This window comes from Gymnodraco acuticeps, unplaced genomic scaffold (genome assembly GCF_902827175.1).
Source record: "Gymnodraco acuticeps unplaced genomic scaffold, fGymAcu1.1, whole genome shotgun sequence".
NCBI classification, from domain to species: Eukaryota; Metazoa; Chordata; class Actinopteri; order Perciformes; family Bathydraconidae; genus Gymnodraco; species Gymnodraco acuticeps.
In genome coordinates, this window is record NW_022990172.1 from 97680 (window position 1) to 122729 (window position 25050).

The window sequence follows — 25050 nt, forward strand, 5'->3', positions numbered from 1 at the left end:
TTCATTCTTGATGAAAACGCATTCAGAGGTAATTCATCTGTGCTCCTCACAAGTGGAATCATAAAGGCATGACTTCTTCCACATAAGGATTGTATTTAATGCAGCAGGCCCACTCGAGTCCCTATTTGTACCGACACATTGAAGAGAATGTGAACCCGTACATTGTGCGAAATAACCTAACCTAAGGAAATAAGGGCTAAATTAATTTAAATGACCAGGTGACGCCAAGTAGACGATTATGAGAATCAAACTTCTTTTTATCTCCTTTTACTGACAGGTAAAATATAAATTAGATACTCATCCTACAGGCCGCCTAAGATATACAAGAAGGTTGGACCCAGCTGGAACACCAACCAAATGTAGCGCCCTGTTGCCCAAATAGGCCTTTTTGAAAGGGTGTTAAGTCAGGGTTAGGGTTAGATATAACATGATCTCCCAGACGGATGCATCATGGCAAATTGAGCTTATACTTTGTAAACCCGCAGAACATTTATTTGAAGTTCTAGAAATACACTTCAATGTGTTTGAAAACAGCGCAAAAAAGATCTAATCTCCACTGTGACTTCATGCTGCAATCTCAAATATTGCGTTTGATTCAGTTTATTGGAAGGGGCTGTACCTTTACTGAAGGACAGCTCTGTCTACCAGTCAACAAATAGTTTGATAACACTCTCCGTGTATCTTCTGAGCTGACATGAAACCTTCTTTTCTCGATGGCCTGGAATCAGTTTTGGACTAGAAACTTGAGAGCAAAAGCAGCTTGTGAGAGGGAACGATGGAGAGGCAGGGAGTGAGTGTCAGAAAAGCAGAGGAGAGCAGGACCAGGGGATTTGAACATTCATCTGTCACTAATCCTGTTTATTATTCCTTCCCTCCGCTCGTCCGACACTATCCCACTTTCCCCTCTCTGTCTCATGTCTTTGTTTGGCGTTGTTGTTTCTCATTTCATGTTTTCCCCCCCCCTTTCCTGTACTGCATGCACTTCTCTTTTTGTCTGCGTACATATCGTTTCTTCCTCCCAAAAGCCTCTCCTCCTTTCTTTTTTCTTCCCATCTCCTTCCACTATCCACCCCTTTTAAGATGGCTTTCATTAAAAGTGAACATCCAGGAGATCCAGATCTGCCAGGTGTCTGTGTGTAATTGACGCAGGCCTTGAGGTGTGATGTTTCAGCGTTTCAGCAAACAAGCAGATTTGTACAGCCTTGGGGATGGATGGATAGATGCATGTACAGTAAAGATGGATGGACATGGTGGGTAAATGAGCAGTGACAGCAATCATTCGGGGATGGATAGGGAATAGAATTGAGAAGAAGGGAAATTATTCACAGATGTTTCAGCTAAAGAGTTTTTGTAGTGCCCAGCTCTCTGGCTGGGATAACTTTCCTGCTGACAGAATATTAAACAATGTATTTGTTGAAAGGGCATCCACAAAGGATTCAGATTTAAGTTTCATACTACCATTTCTATTTGTGATAATGATGGTGAACCAAGTTAATACTTATGGCATTGTTCTCATTGGATCTGCTCCTGATGTTTTGAATCCCTACATTATATACAATATCATGTATAATTTATTTTGTACTGCATAATATTTACTGTGCCATTTTATTTCCCCAATTCTGAGAAACTGAACACTTAAAACCTCCTTAATGGCACAAGTCTACACAAAGTTGTATGACACTGTACACCTGTCATTGTTGATGCAGTAATCATGGCTAATAAGTATCCGATTACTCAATGTACTACTTACTTTAGCGCAGAGTTGTTTTCATTCTGACACTATTGGAACCCCACGAGGACAAAAATCTGAATGTTCCCAAATCTGTGGCTCAGAGATATGTGTAGGATTTACAACAGGAAGTAGAATGTTGCCATGGAGTCAGTGATGCTGTCAGCTGTAACCCCTGCTGTACTCACTGCTTACATGCAACTACACACACACACACACACACACACACACACACACACACACACACACACACACACACACACACACACACACACACACACACACACACACACACACACACACACACACACACACACACACACACACACACACACACACATACATACACACACACAACTACTTTAAGAAAATCACATAATACCTAATATCTCACAGGATAAATAACTTAACTGTGTGTGTGTCCTAGAGTGAGTTACATAAGTCACGCTGAGGGCCAACATGTCTCCAATCTGCCTCTCTGCAGAGAGATGTGGGGGTGAAGACACAGTCACCGCCACACAGGTGGAACCAAGGCCACAGGAAGGTCAGATTAAAGGAGCAGTTCGACTCAAACAAAACCTGCTCTCTGTTAAGTCACCGTTAGTCATCTTTGTCAAAGTTGCTATGTAATGTGTGCAGGGTCAGTTGAAAGTGTTCCTTCATATTTTGTATTTGACTGATGTGTGCTAATGAACATTACACGTTTTACTTTCCCTCATTGTCAAAATTTTTTATTTCTTGTACAATTGTTCTTTCTGCATTAATCTGGCTTTTTAGTATTTTAGCATCAGAGCATTTACTTCAGTAGCTTTGTTTAGAAATGCATTTTTGATGTCTTCATTTCATTTTGGGATAACATACTGTATATCCCGTCTGAATGTAATCAACCATGCAGTTCCATTTTGTGGGAACTTAATTTTTGAGGAGACGAGGATGTTATGTCTGAAGAAAAAAGTGATATAAGTAATGAGATGGGATGGATGGATGAAGTGGGGTTAAGACAAACACACACACACACACACACACACACACACACACACACACACACACACACACACACACACACACACACACACACACACACACACACACACACACACAGTGAGAGGGGTGCTGCAGGCGAGCCTCTGTCACATCTTTAATCTGCCTTATTGTCTGTCAGATATACTCTGCCTTCCAGCTCTGTCTTCATCCCTTCCTTACTTACTCCATCCTATCCTCTCTTACTGCTTCTTCCTCCCATTACTCACCCATTCCTCTCCCTCTATCTTCATTATTCATCATTCATCCATTTTGCCTTAACCCATACCTGTTCCAATTATTCCCTCAATCTTGTCTTATCAAATTTTAAATGTGTTTTTTGCATCCTTTACCCTCCTTCTTCCTTCCTCCCTCCTTTCATTCAGTGTCTATGTATATCGCCCCCTCTCTGTCACGATGGCCGTCTCTCATGAGTGCTGCCCCACAATTAAACATCAAAGTCTGGATTTGGGGAATCGAATGGCATGTGTCTTTAGTGATTTCCAGTCAAGTTAATGACTACATTGAATAACAGTCTCTTTGCAAAACAACTTGTTTCCTCCCTGCGTGTCTCTAACGCCCCGCTGTGCTGAGTGGGCCGAGTCAAACTCTCTCATGCTTGCCATGTACCACCACGGGCTCTGTGAGCGCGGAAACACACATGCAAATGTAGCCTGTACGCACTCATGCCTGTTAATGTCCACAAGCACACTGTGTGACTACTAAGTGATAACTGTTACATTTCCTGAAATGTAACACCTATATTGTTTGAAAACCGACATTGTTCGAAATCTTAAGCTGAAAAGAGGAACCTTTTTTGTTTTGTGTGTGATTCTTTGAACTTTCTTTGAATTGTCTTCTCTGTTGTGGTCAGAGCAGAGTGAGTGTTTTTAAAGGAACAATGGCTCTGATGTTCTTCAATGTCAAGTAGCTTTGCTTCACAACCTTTTTTGAACTTGAAATACTTTATCATTGTATAACTTTATAATGATGTTGTATTTTAAACAACAGCAGTCTTGTGGCTGTAGCTGAAGTTTTAAAGTTTTGGAGCAGGCTATCCAAAGAAGATGACATCTTGAATAATGTGAGCAGCACCTGTCATTCCCCTACGCTTTCTCACCCATGTTCCTTTCTCTCACTTCTATCACTGTAAATGGTCAATTAAGCCAGAAAATAAAATCTTTAAGCATTTGAAAAAAATCTGAGGAGCAAAATGGATTCTGCTGAGAAAACTGACCCCTAAGTAAGCATACATAGTGATTACATTATTACACTCTTCTACATTGCATTTTGAAACATTTCCCCAAGGATGTTTACTGATGAGGGGGGGCATGAGGTCCAACCATATAAGGAGATAGATGTCAGGGAGAAGAAGTTAAGCTATAAAGCCGTGGGGCAAACATTAAGCTAAATAGGCCTGAGTGCCTTCGCAAATGAGCATCTGTGTGTTAAACGTCAAACACAGAATAAACAGCACTTCTCAAATGTGTGTGTATGCAGATCGCCACGCTCCACTCCCCCAAACTGCCTCCCAGGCTGTTATTAGGGTCATTAAGTCATGAGTAGTTAATTAAATCCTGCAGAGGTGATGGCAGGTAGGTGTTTTCACTGCGTCGGAGCATGTAGTGATTAGCATGAGGGCCGTGATACACATTAAGACGGACCTTGTTACAGTAATCCTGCTTAATTTGTATTTCCCGTTTTTTCTTACTCAAGAACCACAGTGTTTCTTCACCTCCCCCCCTGTCTACTTGGTTAGCGTGTGATTAAGTCCTAAATAAGCAAATTATAACTTACTCACTCATATTGACAGATCCACAGAGAGTTGTAACTCTAACTCTCTTTCAGTTGAATCCTCCTGCAACTTGAATGTGGCACAAATATATTTCGACCTAAAAGGCTCCACCACTCTCTGTCGAGCAGGAAACAACACACACACACACACACACACACACACACACAGTAAACTTAAGACGTGAATGATTGAATAGACCAAAACAGCTGTTTGCCTGTATGCCAAAAACACGATATGATGCAGGTTTACCTAAGGTTAATATGTGATAAAAGTATTAAACAATTTTAGTACTAGTAATACACATTTTGGTGGTTTTCAAAAAGTACTATTGATACGGAGTCCTTCCGTCTATTTCTAAACTCTTCCTCTCCCTCCCCTGCTGAACTTCAGAATACCTTAGCTAGTTATTTAGTTTAAAAAAAATCCCCCCTCTCACACATAGAAGGCAGCCTCTCTCCTGGCAGCAGGTCATTTCCTCCTAACTAGGAAAGTGAGGGGGGAGAACTGAAGAGGGATGAAGAGGGACATGGAGTAATATGTCAAGAGGAGACAGACAAGGGAGTAGGAGGAGAAGGGAAACGGACGGAGAGACGTAATGAGGGGTAGAGATGAAGAAGAGAGAGAATGAGGGGGAAAAGAGAAGAAAAAGAGGCAAGCATGGGTGCCTGGCAGCCCTTGGCAGAGGCGTTCAATGATTCATGGACTTACTCCAGTGATATCAGTGGGCCTCCGTTAGTGACACACACACACACACACACACACACACACACACACACACACACACACACACACACACACACACACACTCAGTGATACATGCAAGCTCCGAAACTTAAGCGAAGAGCTGTGCATTGCTGTTTGTGTTAAATCTTTAAATGCATTTTAGAGTGTGAAGTTTTTCCTTAAGAAAGAGGTGAAGCCAGTTACTGAGGGCTGTGTGTGGGTGTGTGAAATGAAAGTAGAAATGGTTTGAACGCTGTTGTTTTCCCCCCCTTGTGTTGCCTGAAGACGTGCCGGGGGATGGAGCGCTCTAACACAAACATCTGTTTTCTCCTTTTTAAAAAAATAAAAAACCCATAACAAATACCAGCCCGGCACATTAGCAGAATCTTTAATATGCGTCACACACGTCTCCTCCTCTAACACAAATCACTCGCCCCATTGTAATCCCTTTACCTGATAACAAATCTGAATACTGAAGCAGGGATATTATCCGTGGAATTACATTCAGTTAGTCTGGGGTTTGCTCAACATCACAGGGTGGGTCTCTTACTGAGAGAAGCTACGGTCAGTTCTGAGCGAGGCATAATCTCTTTTTAGCAACTGTGATGGAGACGCCTACAGTCGGCATGGGGACGTTTTTCTGGCACGCCGAAGAGGCTTGCTGCAAAATGAGATACAAACCATTTGACAAAGAGTGACGCCTTCTCTTACCGAATGATTGATGTCACCAAATTAAAGACGCTGCGGTACTTTAAAGATGGTGCTGTAATCCTCGGCTGACAAAATGATAGACTGGATCTTCATTGTTTTAGATATACAGGATGACAAACTTGAGGTTTTTTCAGTCCAAAATTAGAAACACAGCTTCTCAAAAGATTAAAAAGAAAGTTATAATTTGAAAGTATATTTTCACAAGTTTTGACAGGAACTCAAAAGCAACATTGATCAATCACCACATGTTTGAACAAGCATTAAAGGACTGACTGTTTTATTCCATTGCCCACTAACAGCTTATACTTACAAGTATTGCAAACCATTCTCTGAAGTATACCAATCTGCTTTTAGAGTAATTCCAAACCTTCCAGGTAACCACTGGTTCAATCAGTTTCAGAGCATTATGACATTTGTACTGCAGCGTCACAGAAATAGGATGCTGGTGCATCATGGGACGGCTGTGGCTTTGGATAAAGAGCAATTTAACTTTTGATCTGTTGCTCCTCAAGTCTGCGAAGGCATGACCATCAGTGTTTGAATTTGTGTGTGAATGTTGAATATGATAAAAACAAATGCCCTTTGAGTGGTTGAAAGAAAAGAAAGCACTTTATAAATGCAGGATTATTGAATGCACCATCAAACAGTCTCTGCTTCTACCAAACTGCGCCACCGTGCATTGGTCGCGTGCACACCGTTCAAACATCAAGGCTGAGATTGTCGTTTTTGTTGCATTTCTAGAAAGTGTCGATATACTAATTTTGAAGGCTTCAGTTAGTGATGCAGTTAATCTGTTGTATTGAACTGCAAGGTGTTTCTTATGTTAAGACTCTCCGGTGGATAGAATATTAGAAAAACTTGAAAGTAAAATTCAGCTCTCTCTCTGATTAACATGTTGTTACAACTGCCTTGCAGAGTTTTCTCATATGCAAATAAAACATTCGGTATAACTCACATACAATTATCTGTGTCCTTAGGGTCTAACAAACACGGTAAATGCATACAAACTCTCCTAAAACATTTGTAAAGTCATTTTTTTCATGTCATGTGACTTGCTTGTTGACTGGCGAACAGTCTTCTTCTTCTCTGCCCTTGCTGGAACATCAATGCTATTGACTCCACATGCTACCTTTAGGTCAAGGCCACTCAGACTGTTTGAATGAGCTTAGGATCAGTTTGCTAAAGTTAATAGACCTTGGATAGGAAACCAATGTAGGCTTCTTTACCTTGGAAAAAAGAGACGTCTTATCTCAATAGAGCTTTCTTAGATAAGAAGAATGAAACCTGTTGATATTGGAGACCAATATCTAGACTGATTGCCATCACTTTAGTCACAGTCCAACCTGCTTTTCACATAAGAAATGCAGACAAAATTAAAGAAATCAGAGGAACATCATCAGGTAGTTTAAACACAACAAAGAAAAGTTAAAGAAGAAAAGAGTCTATCCAAGTCAGGCAAGTTTTTATAAATTTTAAGCACGTGTCTGTTGGTCTTTTCTCTCCTCATTTGCTCTCTAGTCATCCCAACATTTAAACGGAGAGAATCGGGAGAATCAACCGCACCGCCGAGCTCATTTCTTTTTAATTGAGATGTCCACGTGAAGACTGACATGAAGCACAAGCAAGCCCTATTCATATGCTAAGGCCAGTCTAAATGTTTTCATATTCCCAGTGTAAATTATTGAGATTTTGTCCATGGGCAGCATCAGATCATTCATCAGAAATGTATTCTCTGATGTTCAGGAAGTGGGAGGATTTTAATCGGATGCACTGTCGAAATAGGACGGGATTTCCCATGATGCACTACTGCCACATGTGCTTGACCACCCTCCCTGAGCTGAAGTTCCCATTTTTAGCTTGGAAAGGGACTTTGGTGTTTATTTCTATCTTCAAACCTGTCCTCAAGTCCTCAAGCATGTCACACACAGACACTCACTCCGGAAATTATTCAAAAAATCCTCATCTGATGTTCCACTGAGCACAGACGCGTGGAGCAGCGGCCACAGCGATAAAGTTGGCGTTTCGAGTGACTGCACTCGGCAATTTAAAGCCGGTTGTGCGGCAGTGCCAGCGGACGTCGTCGTTGCACACACACGTGCGGCGCGTTGGAAAGGAAGATGGATCGGAGTACAGATTGTAAGTGACATGTTAATTTCTTCTCCGTCACTCACGATACGAGGCGTCCGTTATCAAAGTAAAGGGACACGAGCCCCAGCCATCAAGGCTCCTCTTCTTCTTCTCTTCTTTTCTCATTTCTCCCTGATCTTCTCTCGTCTTCCTGTCGTGGAGCGTTCAAGGGCTGACTGTGATCAAGGAGAAGTTTAATGTCGCTTTCAGCTCACCCGCCCTCCTTCTAGGGATCTGATTGATTCCTCCCCTCGCCCTTCAGTACATGACTACTCTTCAGAAGACCCCCTGGAAGCTTCTCACCTTGAAGGTCAAACCACGAGTTAAGACACTTGAAAGGAAGAAGATGTGTGTGTGTGTGTGTGTGTGTGTGTGTGGGATGCTAAAAAAGAGTAAGAAGTCGCACTATGTTTTGACTTCCTTGTGTGTTTCATTATTTACCAGCAAAGGCAGCAACTTCAGGAAGTCACTGTTAAAATATCGCAATAAAGTCCTATTAAGGAAAGCAAAACTGTCACTTTTTCAGGCAATGGAAGATAGCTTACAGAGCAAGATTGCATACAGTATATGCTACTGTAAGTGCAGAAAAACTGCAATCACAAATTATTTTAGACTCTTTGTCAAAAACTGACTCATGACTGTCCAGTTGAAACAACAGGGTCCGCAAAAATGTAACATTGTAAACTTCATCAAAGTTTTAGGTACAACAACCTGTACATAACGCCACATCATCATTTTGAAACATTTGACTTTTGCTGTGTGTTTGCGGTTCGTTTGCTGTAGTTTCAGTGTTGTGAGAATATCTTTTTAGAGCGCACTATTATGCGCATAATCAGGTTCATATTGTATTCTGTGACATGTGTCCATGCTTTAATGTTCAAAAAAGTCTTTACTTGTCTCATACTGCCTGTGCTGCAGCACCTCTTTTCACCCTCTGTCTGAAACCAGAGCCCAGTCTGCTCTGATTGGTTAACTGGCCAGCTCTCTTGATGATGATTGGTCAACTGCTCACAGATGTCCCGCCCCCTGGCCCGTCACGTACATTGTGTTACAGCACTATCAAATATAAGCGTGACATAGTGATGTCACTATGTTACAGAAGTAAACAAAGGAGTCCAATGGAGGCGTTTCAGGCAGGGGGGGAATGGGTGAGAGAGAAATTCCCGCAGAGAACACACTAAAGGAATCTTTGTGTTGAGAGGGTTGTGAGTGTTTCGTTTATGAGCACATTAACACATTTTCCATGAAGCCTGAAGTGTTGTAGGTTGTTTACTATGTGTGCTGTTTGGTTGTGAGTTCTTCTGTTTAGTGTTACTTCTCTCAAATCCCATTTCAATGAGCTGCAATATTATTAAGGTTAACAGCCAGAGTCGAAGAGAAATGCATAAGATGTTCACTTGATGTTGTCTGTACTGATGGTGAATGGACTAACCATTTATCTTCCCGTGTGTGTGTGTGTTTGTCTGCCTGCAGGCAGCCCTGGTACTACGGCTGGGGCTTCAACCTGCCTCGGGGTCAGGCTCTGCTGGACAAGTGGAACCAGATCCCTGACAACACAGACATCCTGGTCACACACTGCCCCCCACTGGGTAAGACACACATTACACTAAACACACACGCACACACAAACACACACACACATACGCACAAACACACACACCGCTGGCAATCACACCAGCACTGCCAGATTTAGAAGCCGCCCTTTACATTTTCAATTGATGGGCTCAGAGTAAATTGCTTTTGTTTGCTTAAACTAGAGGGGAATAGTGGGATTTTGGTGAGATTATGACCCTCCTGGCCTAAATCACCAACCCAGTCTCACGGCATTTTGTGTTATAGTCACGATTTTAAAAGCAATGTAAATAATAACAAATTAGAAGGAAAAAAAGATTTTAAAAATACAGATTTCAGTATTCTGAGGCCCTGAGCCCCATTTATTTTCCTCGCGGACGGCAAAGAAAGTCCGACATTATACCATTTAAAATAAAAACAATAATTGTGGCTTGATATTAAGTAAGAAAATGTGTTTATGAACCACACAGCTTCCTTCTTCCAAGACCCAACCGGACAAAAAGACGTGTTGCAGGCACGAAACACATTACCAATAGAAATACATTGCTTTTAAAATCGTTCTGTGTGACACGAAAAAAATGGGAAAATTGTGTTGGTGAACACGAATCAATAGATTAAATACATTTCGTGACTATAACACGAAATGCCGTGAGACTGGGTTGAAATTACAGGGGGGTTGCATATATATACATATATATATATATATATATATATATATATATATATATATATAATGTATATCGTGGGTATTTTTCACCACTATAAACTTTGATGGATCAATTGACTCCACAAAAGTGGCAGTTCCAAAGCGCTTGACCGCAGTGAATCCAGCAAGATACAGTATACAAGTTACATAGCATTGGCATGATCTTCACCTATGATATATATATTTTTTTTTAACTCCAGCCTGCTGCATCTGTTAGATAAATACACTTCTGTTTGGGGCAGATTGCGTCACATCTGTTCCCGACCAGTAAATCTGGCTCTCAGTCCTTTATTTATTTATTTCGGTATTTATTTATTGATCTACACGTAGACACATTTTAAATATATAGAGTTTAGAAAGAATGTCACCAGCCTATAAAACATGTTTTATATTATAGTCACGTTTTTATATTTTTTTTATACAGTCAAAGTTCCCCAGCTGGATCGGACCTGACTTCATTGCAAATAAAGAAAAACATATTTTTTGTATTACTTTTATTTAGATACTTACATGTGAACTGACCTTCACTGCACATGTTTGTATAGTGTTAGAGAAACCAGCTCTCACCCTACCATCAAGTACACATTTTAATATCACTTCAGGGAAGTGCTCTTAGACTAGAAGTTATTTTGGTGTTTCTCTCGATATAATGGGTAAAGACCTTGGTCCAAGTTCTCATTACACTACAGACTTGTTCTGAGGTGTATTCTTTTCTCTTCTTAAGTAAGTATAAGACATATTCTTCATCAACTTTATTTTATTTTCCTCAACAGTGTAAATGCTTGATTTTCTTTAAAAATATCAAAATGGGTTGTCGGTCCAAGTCCCGATCAAACCAAAAATACGGAATTGAGGTTACATCGTGGGCACTGTTGGGCTGTATTTCTGACCTATTTGCGTAATTGTCAAAAAGGTGATAGGTGATTTTATATTTGAGTAGTTGAGTAATTGGTAATGTAATACATTCTCACAGTCGGTCACAAACACACTTCACCTGTAGAGTCTCCTGTGTCAACACCTTTCACATTTTTCATCCCCACACAAACAAATGTCGCAAGAGTTTGACATACACAGATGCTGACTCGCAATCTAATTGACATCCTATAGAGACATAGGGGCACACACTGCTCTCTCTCTCTAACCCTCACTCTCCCACACACACTTTCACACCTCATCTCCTTCTGCATCTGTGGTGTTCAGACGAGTGTGTGTGATTGATTTCTGTGTCTGCGTCTCGGCCGCAAACACGGCCGTTTATTTTCCATTCAGCTTAGCGAAGTGTCTCCAGCTATCTGCTCGTAAGCCACTGGCATATGGAGCGGCAACAGCCGGCTACTAATGCATGAGACACACACACACACACACACACACATGCTCACATATTCAGAGCAAGATTGCAGGAATGGCATGAGAAAGAAAGAGGGATAAAGGGTATGGACCACAAAAGTGTGCATAATAAAGAGGATTGTTTAAAGCGCTAGAGGTCAAGAAAAGACATCCTTTTTTTAAATGTTTTTTAAAAAGAGTGCGAAACGAACATGGCCCAGAAGGTGACGGAAAAATAAGTGTTAGCAAGACTTGTTTCGCACTGCAGCAAAAAGCTCTCGTCTTTTATGAGGCGCGATAAAACGGCAGATCGGCAGCTAGAAAGGAAAAATATGGCCTCTTTATCTGGCTGTGAGGAAGAAGTTAACAGTAAAGAGGGAAAGAGAGCAAGTGAGACAAAAGAGGAAAACAGGCTCAGTGCCCAAAGCAGCAGCTGCTTTGAAACAAACGGCACATTAGAGCAAAATACCCCGAGACGCAAAAAGCCCTCGTAACTTCTCACGGCGCTTCCATCATCTCCTAAGGCTTGTAAAGAATTCTGAAGGCGTTTCATACCTAAACTGATACTACAAGTATGTTTTTTTTTACAAGTAGATACATTTAGAGGACAAAGAAGTCAGACTGTATTACTTTACCATCATGACTGATTCACTGCCAGCCTACACAGAAGTTTTATGTCTGTGTAGAGTTTAAGAGGATCCATTAACTGTGCTGTGAGTGAGAGTTTTAGCACTTTGTTTGGTGATTAAAAAAAGAATAAGAATCTTAGAGATCCCTAGAGAGACTCTTCCCTTTCTCTTTTGTTGCCCCTGACTTGCTGAAAGGCAGCCATAACTATCATAACTCATGCTACTTGTCATTCAGCATTGGCATGTCAATGCATATCACTCGAAAGCAACACACTTTTGTAATGTTTTGGTCTTGGGCTAGGTGAGAGGTTAATTTGAACTGTTAGACTTCTAAATGTAGTTGTGAATTGGTCTTGTCGTTAGAAATGTAAACTTGTCTTTAAAGATTTGAGAGTTTACCTGATTTGTCCTCAAACACTTGAGACTTAGCTTGGACTTTTACCTAAAAACTGTAAACCTGGTTTGAACTTGTCCTTAAACACTTGAGCCATGACATGAGTTTCTTTCGTTAAGGCTTTGACTCGTTCTCCAAGACTTAAGGATTGGCTTGGACTCATCTTTTAAAGACTTGAGCTTGATTTAAGATGTGTCCCTAAAGACTTAGTTTGGACCTGTTCTTAAATACTTGAGATTTGGCTTGAAATCACCCTAAAAACCTTGGCTTTGACTTCAACTTAATGTCCTGACACTTGACTTAAACTAGTCCTTTCAGACTAGAGATTTGGCTTGGATTTGTCCTTAAAAGACTTGAACATGACATAGATTTGTCCTCAAAGACTTGGCTTGGACTTGTTCTTAAAGACTTGAGACTGGAGTTGGACTAGTCCACTCCTTAAAGACTTGAGAATTGACCTAAACCTATTTTAGAGAGACTTGGCTTGGAGTTGTACTAAAAAACTTGAAAACTTAACTTGGACTAGTCCTTAGAGATTTGACACTTGGTCTTGACTCGCCCTTAGAGACTTTTCAAGTACAATGTGTAAACAACTTGTCACTTCACCTGTCCTTTCATACTAGAGAGTTGGTTTGGACTTGTCCTTAAAGACTTTAAACCTGACTGTCCAGAGGTTGCCTTTTGTCCAGGCCTTTGAATTAGCAGACTCCAACAGACTGCCTTATTGTTCAAATTTTAATCTTCTAATAATTTGTGGAAATAATGTTTCCAGCAGTTCATATATGAAACAATGGATACATTGATAAAAACTATGCAAGCAGGAATTAAAGTCTTCTTTCAGTGTATTTTTCTCATCTGGCTCATTTGTTATTTTGTGCACTTGAATCTATTTGTCTTTTTTCCTTTGTGTTGACTTTATTATTCCTGTCTGCGCGGCACGACAGCAGGCAGGGAAGATGGAGCCACGAGCTCCTCACTCATTTTATTTCTCCGACTTGATGCTTTTATTGACTCAGCATCAGCAGCATCCCTCCTCGCAGAGCAGCCCCTAAATCATGTACACTCCATGCTTCATCCTTGTCACACACACTGGGAAGTCTGCATCTGTGTGTGGCTGTGATTGATCTTTATTTTATATGGCTGCTTTCTAAGAGTCTTTTTTGTGCTGCAATGTGCAGTTTGCCATTAGACAAGGAGTCTGAAATGAGTGTTGTTCTTAAATGTGATGTATGAAGGAAGATGAATATATAACTGCATGAAGACAAATTCAGACATTTAAAATGAAAATAGAAACTAGAAAGTCAGCCCAAAATGATCAGTACACTTTTGCCCATTATATTTTTAATATTACATCTCATTAGATAGAAAAACACTTTTCTTTCGCATACTTAGCATACCACCACATGCGCTACAGCTCTTCATATGTGTCGTGGTGCCATTATACGTCTGTTGGAAGTGGTGCGTTTAGTGTGAGGTGTGTTTGATTTTTGGTGTCACTCTGTGCAGGTTTCCTGGACTGGGTCCCGAAAAAGATGCAGCGTGTGGGCTGCATGGAGCTGCTCAACACCGTCCAGAGGAGAGTCCAGCCCAAGTTTCACGTGTTCGGACACATTCATGAAGGTACTTGCATGTGCTTGTAAAACAGTAAAACTCACACAATGCTGCAGCTGCAACAGAGACAAATGTGACGATCCACAGCCATTTAAAGCAAATAAACTATTTTCAACATTGTAAAAGAGGAGGTCTTAATCAAATGGACTTTTTTTCCAGTCATGCTTGTTTATTGATATAGTATTACATTGGAACTATATAAACTAGAGTCCCAGGTAATGACACGTCCCTTCACAACATAAACATAAAGTGTCTCTTGTCAATTTAATGCAATCACAAGTGAATGGCGTGCCCTTAAAATCAGAAATGTTTTTTAATCAATACAACACGATTTGGCAAACTTTTAGGCCGGTTTGCACAGCAGCAACACAAGGAAAGCAAAGGACTGGTAACAGTATTATGTTCTGGTCCTATTATTAAATTATGCTATTTTACATCATTTTTAGACACAATTATTCCTATACATGACGCTTTCCATAGTTTAATAATGATTTACATTTTTACACATATAGCCATGGCCTGAACATTTGGTTTTTCTGGCAATATTTGGACTGTCAAATCATACTCATAAAATCAAAAGAAACAGAAATTCAACAGAGTTCAGAAAACATTAAAATAATGTTTTTAAAAAATAAAGATGACTATTTCACAAAAAGGAGCTTGCAAATATTTATAATGCTAATGCTGATTTAGTGGTCTGTTAGTGAAGGAGTCAATCCTCCTCCCAGTGGAATTAGCCCCCTTGATTAATTTAAGTGGGAGTAGGATACAACTTCTCAACATGGCCACACATTTCTCCAAATTCCTGTGTTTTAGTCAGAGATACTCTAAATATAAACTACCCCCTCTTTTGTTTACAGAGTACCATTTACACATTTTAAGGCTCACATAAATCCAAACGACCTAAATTCATAGGATGCAATATAATATTTAGCATCCAGGAATGGCCTCTTTAAAATTGGATTCTGAATGCGGCAGATAGTTAACACCCCTGCTGCTACATCACTGTCTAATATTTTCTCATGTATTATAACCTAAACATTTACGAAAAGAAATGTATCTACATCCTTGTTTTATACTTACTTGTATGTATACTTTTTCCTTAAAATTGCCTACAAAAGTTAAATTCCAGCCATTCAACAACCGGTTTTAGTGAAAAACACTGATTGATGTGAACGTCTTAAATAATAAAAGTGTATATTATGGAATAGCTGAGCTGCCACATCCTTATAAGCATTAAATCCAGGCCAACGAGGGCAGAAAGGCCGTCTCCATGGACCGAGGATTGCTTTTTCAGGGTTATCAGGTCAGCGCTGAGCCCCTGGAGCAGCAGTGCCCTATCAGAGTGAGCCATATTAGAAACTAGATCAGATTATACAACAAGAGAAATAGGCTGAACGCAGCTCTCTTCATTAATTTAAAGAGAGAAATACAGAAATGATCTGCAGTGCGTTTTTGTATTCATGTATTCCAAATCTGAAAGGACCAACGCAGACATCTGTTCGGTTCCAAGAGATGCTGAAAGTGACACCTACACTTAAAAATCACTGATGGCGCAAAGCTGAATTGTAGTACTTTCTGAGAGATGGTAGTTAACTTATGTTTGACAAAATTGTAACACTTTTACATCTGCCATTTGGAAGGAACGCTGATCTAAAGTGCCTTTGAAGCAGGGATTTTTTTAGCTGTAATGCTGTTAGTGTGACACTCTCATGCATATATTTGTTCAAACTGGGATCACTCCATTTTGGAAAGGACGTGCTGTGATACTGAGCGCTGATAGCTCTGCTGTCACGTCCAAAATATATCTTATATGTTTGTCTTTATTATAACCCCATCCAATACACACAGTTGCTATAAATCCTATTCTTACGTTTATTTTTATAATTATTACAATTTTATAATTATAAAAATATATAGTCACGCAAAATGTATAATTTGTTTCTTTATAGCAATCATTATACCATAATAAAATAACATTTATTTATTTCATTCAATCATAATCTAAAACTGAATAAAAATACATTTTAAAAGAAGCTAACTAGATCAGTAGATTATCTTTCATGGCCAAATTATTCCAGATCACAGGTGGATTATGGGTATTGTCATCCATATTCTTATTACAAGCATCACCGTATTCCTTAGACTTTCTAAAAATATAGCAATTACAGATGAGGACATCCATTCCGGTTTGGTATTATAAAGTGTATGTTTTATCATTTTCATGAAAAAAATAAATTAACATTTTACAAAATATGGAGAAACATATTTTTCGATTACTTCCTTTACGTTGAAGATGGTAATTACAAAATGCATGTGTTAGTACAACAAGAAGTAACACTTTGTTTGAGTTATCACATATTGCGGTTCTTAATTGTAATTTGTAGTTAAACTTATCAGATTGAAACATTTCAATTAATTAATGAATTGATAAGTCATGATTACAAACATGATTAATGTGGTCCACTGTTCCCCAGGTTACGGCATGATGACTGATGGCACCACAACATTCATCAACGCCTCCGCCTGCACCGTGAACTTCATGCCCATGAACGCCCCCATCGTCTTTGACCTTCCTAACCCCAGGACCAGCACATGACACGAGGAAGCTCCCCCCAAAACACCTGCCGGCAGTGAGGAGAAAGATGCCAGGAAAGATAGGTGAGGACGGTGGTGGAGCGGAGAGCGACTGTGTAAAAATTAGACACAAACGGTACGACCCGAGGGATGGAACAGACTAAGCAAGGGACCTTTCCTGACGGTATAAATATTATTTAATGTGCCATAATTTCTTCATCTCAACATTGCGTCTAAAAGGCAAATGGACGAGCGGAGAGACACTTTTATATGCGGACAAATGGACATTTCTCTGTACTCTTTTACTGCACTGACAATCTGAAGTGGCTCTCAGAGAGACGATGTTGATGGACGTGAAACGACCCAGCACCTTGTCTACATGAGACTTTTGGCTAAGCCATGACTCTGGGGGATTTTACCAGAACTTTTATCTCTTACCACTTTAAAAATGTATTTCCTAATTTCTCCCGCCTTTTTCTTTCCTCTCCTCGCGCCCGGAGCACGATGGAGTGTTTTTATTTTGTATTGCCAATGTGTGAGGGCAGCAAGAGGTCTCTGCTAAGGGCTGTGTGAGAGTTGGGGAGTCAAACATGTTGACATGGCTCCCCTGAGCCTCATTACAGCCCTCATTAGCCTCTTAACCAGCCGAGAGGAGGACGCAGAGGAAACCACGCACAGCACTTCATTTTCCCCCTTTCTTTTCCCTCCATGTAGCTGCCCTTTCACCTTTTCTACTCTTATTTTAATTTGAATTCCTGTCTATCATTCATGTTTTGAATGACTACCACAACTTTTCAGCGGCGACTGAGTCCCATTCAACGTAGAAGCTACGTGCTAAATGCTAACGCTACGAGCTAAATGCTAACGGACAGTAATTCTGAGCCGCTATTCTGAGAGATAAAACTTTGTATCCTTTTTCAAGAGGAATAAAGCTGTAACTACATGTACTGTAACTGGTCAATGTAAATGTTCTCTGTCAGTGTAAAGAAGAAAAAAACTTGAAGTTTTTCTAAAAGATTTCCAGGTTGTTGCTATACTTTAAAAACACTTGTTTATATTTGTGGTTGTTACATTTCCTTTTGTCAATTTCTTAGTAATGTAAATTCTTATTATGGTATTTTCTTCTCTGTAAAGCTGCTCGGCCCCATTTGGTGATTATTAACTCTTTCATGTCTCTTACAAATGTGTCTGTGTTTTTAAGAAGCTTTCCTTTTATTTTTCTCCATTGCTCTTATTTCTGAATAACGTTGTTCTCAGTAAGAGTCTGAATGTGCTTAGCATAATAAGACCATGTCATACTTTGATCTTCTTGTTCTCGACATTATGTATGAACGCTCCCTGGAGCTGTAGTTTCCTCCCGCATTCACTCTCGCTTCCTCAGCACATCAGCATTCATTGTGCCAGCTGATGTCTTAATGTTTCCAAATAGGCAAAAGAGGAAAGAGCAGCAGAATGACTCACTAAGAAACCAATTTGTGTGGATAACGGGGGGAGGTGCGTGCACTTGTTCCAGCATATACATGTATGCCTACGCGTTTTGCTAAAATAACGTGAAAGTTTTATTTTGAAATTCAGGAAATTTCTGCAGATTAAATGTAATGTATTGTACATTTCAGGCAAACTCAAAAATAATCGTGTCAGTCAAGTTAAAGCTGTCTGTTTCTAGCAAAAACACATAGGGACACACAGGGCCGTCCCTGGCCAACATGAGGCCCCACGCAAAGTTATATGATGAGGCCCTCTGTTCCGCGAGCGCCACACTAATTGCGCCACATAAGCGCATAGGTGGGCCGCATTTTCGGCTCAGTTGAGGCACCCTCCACAAGATGACGCCCCCTCCGGAAGGTGAGGCCCCACGCAGTCTGCATGATCGGCCTGTAGGGAGGGACGGGCCTGCGGACACATACATATAATAGTATAAGTAAAAACGGTCATGTCATTGGCTGCATTTAATTACTCTAATAAAGCATAAAAACTGGTTTTTAAATAATCACTTATTTTGTGAATCATTGCTGTTAAGCTGAAGATCTGCAGATTTTTCACATTAAAATCCCTCTCGAAAAGTGGTTTATGGAATTATGGATGGTTGGAACAAACAACTGCCTCTGCTCAAAACTTCAATTGTTAATAAGAAACAAACAGCTGCAACTTTTTTCTCACTTATTTCCACTTCACTAATTGGTTTTGGTGAATCAGAAAAACAAGTATTTTTGTTTGTTGAATTCTGGCACAAAATATCATAAGGATCTACGATTTGACACATGAAATGGGGAGCCTTTAAATAAGGATATGCATTAATACTTTGAATGTGGGATTGTGTACAAGCACAACATCGGGTGTGTGTCTGTGTGAGTGTACAAGGAGAGGAAGTGCTCAGCCTCATCCTTTAAAACACCAACTTAATTAATGTCTACGAAGGAATGGGTCTGAAAAAAGGAATAAAGGGAACTGTTGAAAACCAGAAAATGGGAGAACTTTCATCTGTTTCAAGAAAACCTTTCTGTTTGGTCCCACTCTCCACTTCCAGTCCTCATTTAGATGTCTCACTTTGATGCTCTTCTGCTTCAGTAGCCGTGTTATGTGTTTCCTGTTTTTTCCAAGAAAAAAAAAAGTGCTGTACTATTTCTTAAATTTCTTTCTTGAGGCATGCTTAAAGGAGTTAATGACTTCTGCTAATCAGACAATCTGCATATGAAGAGTTTTGTTCCAAAATGATATCTCTTTGAAAAAGAAGAGACGCCTACACAGGCAGAATGATTGTCGGCTAAAACTTGAAAGCGGTTTGTGGTGGTACTTTTTAAAGCATCATTAGTACATTCTGTTTATGAGCTGGATCCTCCACACTCCAACAATACTGGATAGAACGTCAGGTCTTTTCTTTAAATGGATGTATTGCATTTTGGAATAAAAGTGTTCATATGGTGTTGTATATTGCCATGGTTGTTGGGGAAATTTTTTTAGAAATGTATGCAAAAAAATGAAGACCCAACCGTGGAAAATATGACTGTGTTGTTCCTGGAGACAACTCTAAAAATGTAAAGTACCTCTCTTTCTTAAAACCATAAGGATTCTGCTGGTTCTGAGAGATTATTCACTGATTGAATAAAACCTTATCTGTGACCGCTGGATCATGTTTTCTTCCTTCGTCGCTCTTCCCTTTTCTCTTTCTATTCTTATTTTTTGTTCTTAAAAATGCATTGAGGAAACTTTTCCCGTCCTGGTTCTTTCTTTTAATCCAATCAAAGATATCTGTGTCTCATATCAATTATAGAGCCCAGAGCAGCGAGTTAAACTAAACCCGTCTCCCATTTTGTTCCGCAGGTCTTCCACACCTCTGCACATTCTAATGAGGACCCTCGTTCAAATAATTACATTAGTAATCCCAGGGGAGACCGGGTAATTTATTCGTGGATGGCGTTTTTACTTTGCCATTAATACAACTAGCTTTCATATACTCTTGTCTTTCTCCATCTCCCTCCCTCTTTCTTTTCTACCACAATGCTGAGCTCTTTTTCTCAGTTGGGATCATCCCTTTTCCAATTCCATCTGCTCCTCCCTCTCTTGGCGTCCTCAGATAATGACTCCCAGCTCTCTACATTTTTCTCTCCCCTCAGAGCAACTGCTGCGGTTGTGTTTTCTTTAAATTAATGACGGACACCCTCCTATCTTCTTGCCATCCATCTCACTTTACACTTCACCATATGAACAAAACATTCACCCAGTCCCGTCGTCTGCATCATTACAAAAGCACTTTATTTAATTGGCTTTGGACACAAATAAGTGACAAATAGTCAAATAACTCTCAAATCCTCTATCAATTTCTTCTTGTTCGTATTAGTTTTTTTCATGGTTTTTAAATTCAAAAATCTTCTCGTCAGGGATAGATAAACCAACCCAGGGGCAAACATATCTCTTACTGTATATTCAAAAAATGTTTTAAATTCAAAGTTTGACCAACTGTCTCTGAAATATAAGTATTAAAGAGTCACCTGCAACCAGACTTACTGCCCTCTAGTTAACCTTTGAAGGGTCTGTTGCACCTCTGATTCCCTCAAAGGATAAATGGTAAATGGACTGTACTTATATAGCGCTTTATCCAGTCTTTAAGACCCCTCAAAGCACTTTACATACTACATGTCGTTCCCCCATTCACACCCATTTATACAGAGCAGCGTACCTAACTCTAGGAACTAACATTCATACACATGCACACACCGTTGGCCATGCCATCGGGAGCAACTCAGGGTTAAGTATCTTGTCCAAGGATACATCGACATGTTGACTGCATGGGCTGGGATCGAACCCACAACCTTCTGGTTGAAAGACGACCACACTCCCTCGCAGCCACAGTCGCCCGATCAGTTCAACAGGTAGAATAAAGAATGAGGACACCATTTTCCTTCATAGAGAGATAGCTACTTTGAAAAAATTGAAAAACACAGAAAATGGCCTGGGTTGTTATTTAGAGAAAGCATTTATTTCATTTTATAGAGGAATATGTTTACTTTAGATACCATTTAATATGCAGAAGCCACATTAGATGTTCTGCATTTCAGGCTATACTACAGTAGGTGTTAATTACATTATAACAAATAATTACCATAATTATTATTATGACCGGCTCGTAGGCCACAACGGAAAGATAACAAAACGTACACGAGTTTCCAAAAGCCACGGCACATTTATTACGGTTGTTAAATATAATGCACAAAATAGATGGACGAGGGGAGAGGATCGCCGTGTTACTCCTCATGCGGCCGGCTTGGAGAGAGTCAGGGGCCCTGTGACTCCGGGCAGCTGGGCTTAATAGCACCTCAGCGCCGGCCAGGTGTCCGCGATCGCGCTGATTGGCCTCTTCAGCTCCACTCCACAGTAAGACCTGTAACACACCTTGCACACAGGCTCTGGGGCCGTCACAGTAATGGCCAAACACAAAACCTGGGTTCCCTGAATGTCTAAGGTCTTGGGTGATTGGTTTATCAGCCATGCTTGCTAAGAGTTGTAGGAATCAGATTGAAGGTCAGTGAAGAAAATAATTCCTTACATTTATTATAGCGCTTTTTCAATTACTCAAAGCGCTTTACATATACACACATTACACATATATCATACATGCAATGCTCAGATACTGTGGACAATACCCACAGGAGCAAGTTCAGGTGAAGTGTCTTGCCCAAGGACACACCGGCTTTACAGACGCAGCAGCGGCGGGTTTCACCCCTTGATCTGATGATAATTGCACAGCGCACTGCGCCACACCGTCAATCTTCACGCCTCGAGGTCATTGAGGCGCTTTTACAAGTACACATTGGTATCATACATGTACTGTGAACAATACCCACAGGTGCAAATCCGGGTGAAGTGTCTTGCCCAAGGACACAACGGCCTGACGCAGTGGCGACAGGAGCGGGTTTCGAACTGGAGTTCCCCAGCACTCCCCCTTGATCTGATGATCGGATGCACAGACCACTGCGCCACCCGTCCCGTTAAGAAAGGCCCAAAGGAAGTTGTTGTAGCAGATCCTCCCTGTGGTGTTGGCATCAAAATATGAGCTGAGGTGGAAGAACTCCTCTTCTGAAAGTCTGACACTGAAATGGCGCAGGGCAACATCAGCAAACGTTTGAGTAATTACGTGCGCACATTTGTACATCTCCTTGTGTTTTATCAGTTTGGGATATGTCATCCCTAACAAGGTTGCTAATTGTTTCTATCGATTAGCTCAGGGACCATTGTCGTCGGTAAATTGCACAGCAGGTAAATGGCAGGGACAATAAAACGGGAGTGTCAGCTGCTGTTCTCCTGGGCCAAAATGTCAGCATGGTCTTGTTTCAACCTTCAGCGTAATTGAACCATTAAAATTACTGATTGGCTGTCAAGTGAACAGGTGTGTTCACCTGACAGCGTGTGTGTGTGTATGTGGCGGTGTTTGCAAGCCTGTAAGCTTGAGCTTCATGGATTTCAAGTCACTCTCCATCAGTCTCCTTTGGACATTTTGATAGAAGTGGAGCTCAAACGATTGCATCAATAATTCATAAGGAACCTGAAGTGTTTGACATTGCTCGGATGCAGCAGTGCAGGTGGAGTTCTTCAGGGTGGAGCGCTGCAGCTGATCTCACCATCCTGAAGTCCTGCAAGGAGACACTTCCTGTTCGGGCGCGGTCACATGTCAGGAAGCAGCGTCTGATGGAGGTCCAGGAGGAATGGACCACATTGTGGATCCTCAGCATGACCTCCACACAGTCTCTGCTCAGCACACCTTCACTCTTCTGGACCAAACCATCCAGAATCAGACCAAAGAGTAAATGACTCAAACAAGAAGACATGAACAATAAGAAAGAAAACAACAAATATAGGTGAGAGCGCCCACATTCATCGGTTAAAATCACGAGAACAAAGTGTTTTTCGTCCTGTGATCAGATAAAATGGTTTTGTCTGTAAACTCGTGTTCAGACACATTATCGAATCAGATAAAATCGCAGGAGGTCTCTGCAGTTTCCCGCAGATGGTGGGATCCGTGGAGACAATGCAGGTCTTGTGTGATTTGTGAAGTTGGTTTGGAAGGTTGCAGCTTTTGGGTTGCCAGATTAGGCCCTCACCCACACGCTCCACTGAAGCTTGGGGCTCGGCTTAGTCGCTCAGCGGGAGTTCTTTTTAGAACGTGCCCACCCGTGTGTCATTGTTCAAAGCTTCATATACACCTCCCCGCGCCAAAAAAAGCTCCAAAACTCACCAAACTCGCCCAATTTGTCATATGAGGCGATAGTCGAGAGCCTGAGGGTGGGAGGTCCCCGCTGAGTTTACACAATCTGGCAACCCGGCGTTGCTCATCACCCCCCCTCGCTTTACGGAGCCACCCCACCACCGCTTTACTGTAACCCACTTTTCAGGCAGCAAAACTACAATATATTAGACGTAAAACGGAGGAAAGGAGAGAGACTGTGGAGTTAATTTGTAAAGTGCTAATGTGCTGCTCAGCATGGGTATGTGTGGCTGAGAGTACATTCTCTGTGTCCCAATTTCACATTCACTCCAGCAGTGATGATTGGAAAGATGGGTTAGATGAGGGAAAAGTTGAATTTGAAATGTTAACATGCCTACCGAAGTACTACAACATTTTAGTTTGGCATCTTTGGCAGAATCTTAAGCCTTTCATTTATATTTTTCTATGTCCTGAACAAATACTGGTTTCACCTTATTATCGACATGACAACATCATTCTCAATACTTTGAAAATCTTGTCGATATTGTGACTTTAGCTTCTATGAAAAATAGCATAAAATAAAATGAATGTCCCTTCTCTAAATTGTTTCTTTATGCCTCGTCTCAATACTATTCTGTAGCAGTTATCATTATTAGCCATGTACTACACATTAAGTCGGCTCTTATAAATGGCAATTGTCTATTGATTAAGGGTTATCAAAAACCAATTCTAAATCTTAAAAAGTTATGCAATTGTAAAGTAATTTGGATCCAGATTTCGTAACACTTTCTCTCAAAATCAGGTACGATGGGACAGAGGACAGATTTACAAACCGGTATTTAAAAGAATGAAAAGAACAGACTTGGATGTATTTGTGGCACAGTTACTGATTATTTCATGCAGATATTTAAGGATACGATTTTTTTTTTTTTTACCAGTGCAATTGGAAGAGGCAATCTCATCATATGCACTCTTTGCCTCTGCTGGTTGCAGATTCAGGAGGAAGTGACGTAGGAAGTTGTGATAGGAAACACAGCCAATGTTGATGATGTCAAACTTCACAGTCAGGTGCTCAAGCTGCTCCTGTGTCATATTAATGCCCAGAGAGTGGAGGATCTCTGCAACACAGAGTAGTCATTAGCATAGAGCCGGTAGAAGGAATAGATATAGACAGTATATGATTGTGGTTGGCTGCTCACTGAGAAAGGAGGTAGTGCTGATGTGTCCTTCTCGCTGAGGATCTTCCATGGCACAGTTCCTCTGGATCTCCTTCCAGCAGCGCTGCACCCCCCCTCCCCCTGCTGCCCGGCGGGCTTCCTGTTCCCGGCCTCCCCACCGAGGAGGGACGCCTGGAGGAGCACTCAGGGGCGGTCTAGAGAGGAGTGAGGGGAGGTTAGGAGAAGGACAGCACAACTACATAAAAAAAAGAA

General features: G+C 40.8%; 1 protein-coding gene and 1 pseudogene across 2 annotated transcripts in view; one reads left to right on the forward strand and one right to left on the reverse strand.

Moving 5' to 3' along the window:
- Positions 1-20040, forward strand: part of mpped1 (metallophosphoesterase domain containing 1) — a 60216-nt gene extending 40176 nt beyond the window's left edge. For both annotated transcript variants that reach the window (XM_034217640.1, XM_034217638.1), the window contains exons 5-7: positions 9579-9694; positions 14239-14352; positions 16821-20040. In XM_034217640.1, the coding sequence (XP_034073531.1) occupies positions 9579-9694; positions 14239-14352; positions 16821-16942 (352 nt within the window). In that variant the 3' untranslated portion in view covers positions 16943-20040. The remainder of the gene's footprint in view (positions 1-9578; positions 9695-14238; positions 14353-16820) is intronic.
- Positions 20041-22354: 2314 nt separating this feature from the next.
- The window catches only part of LOC117547144, a 30516-nt pseudogene continuing 27820 nt past the window's right edge, over positions 22355-25050 (reverse strand).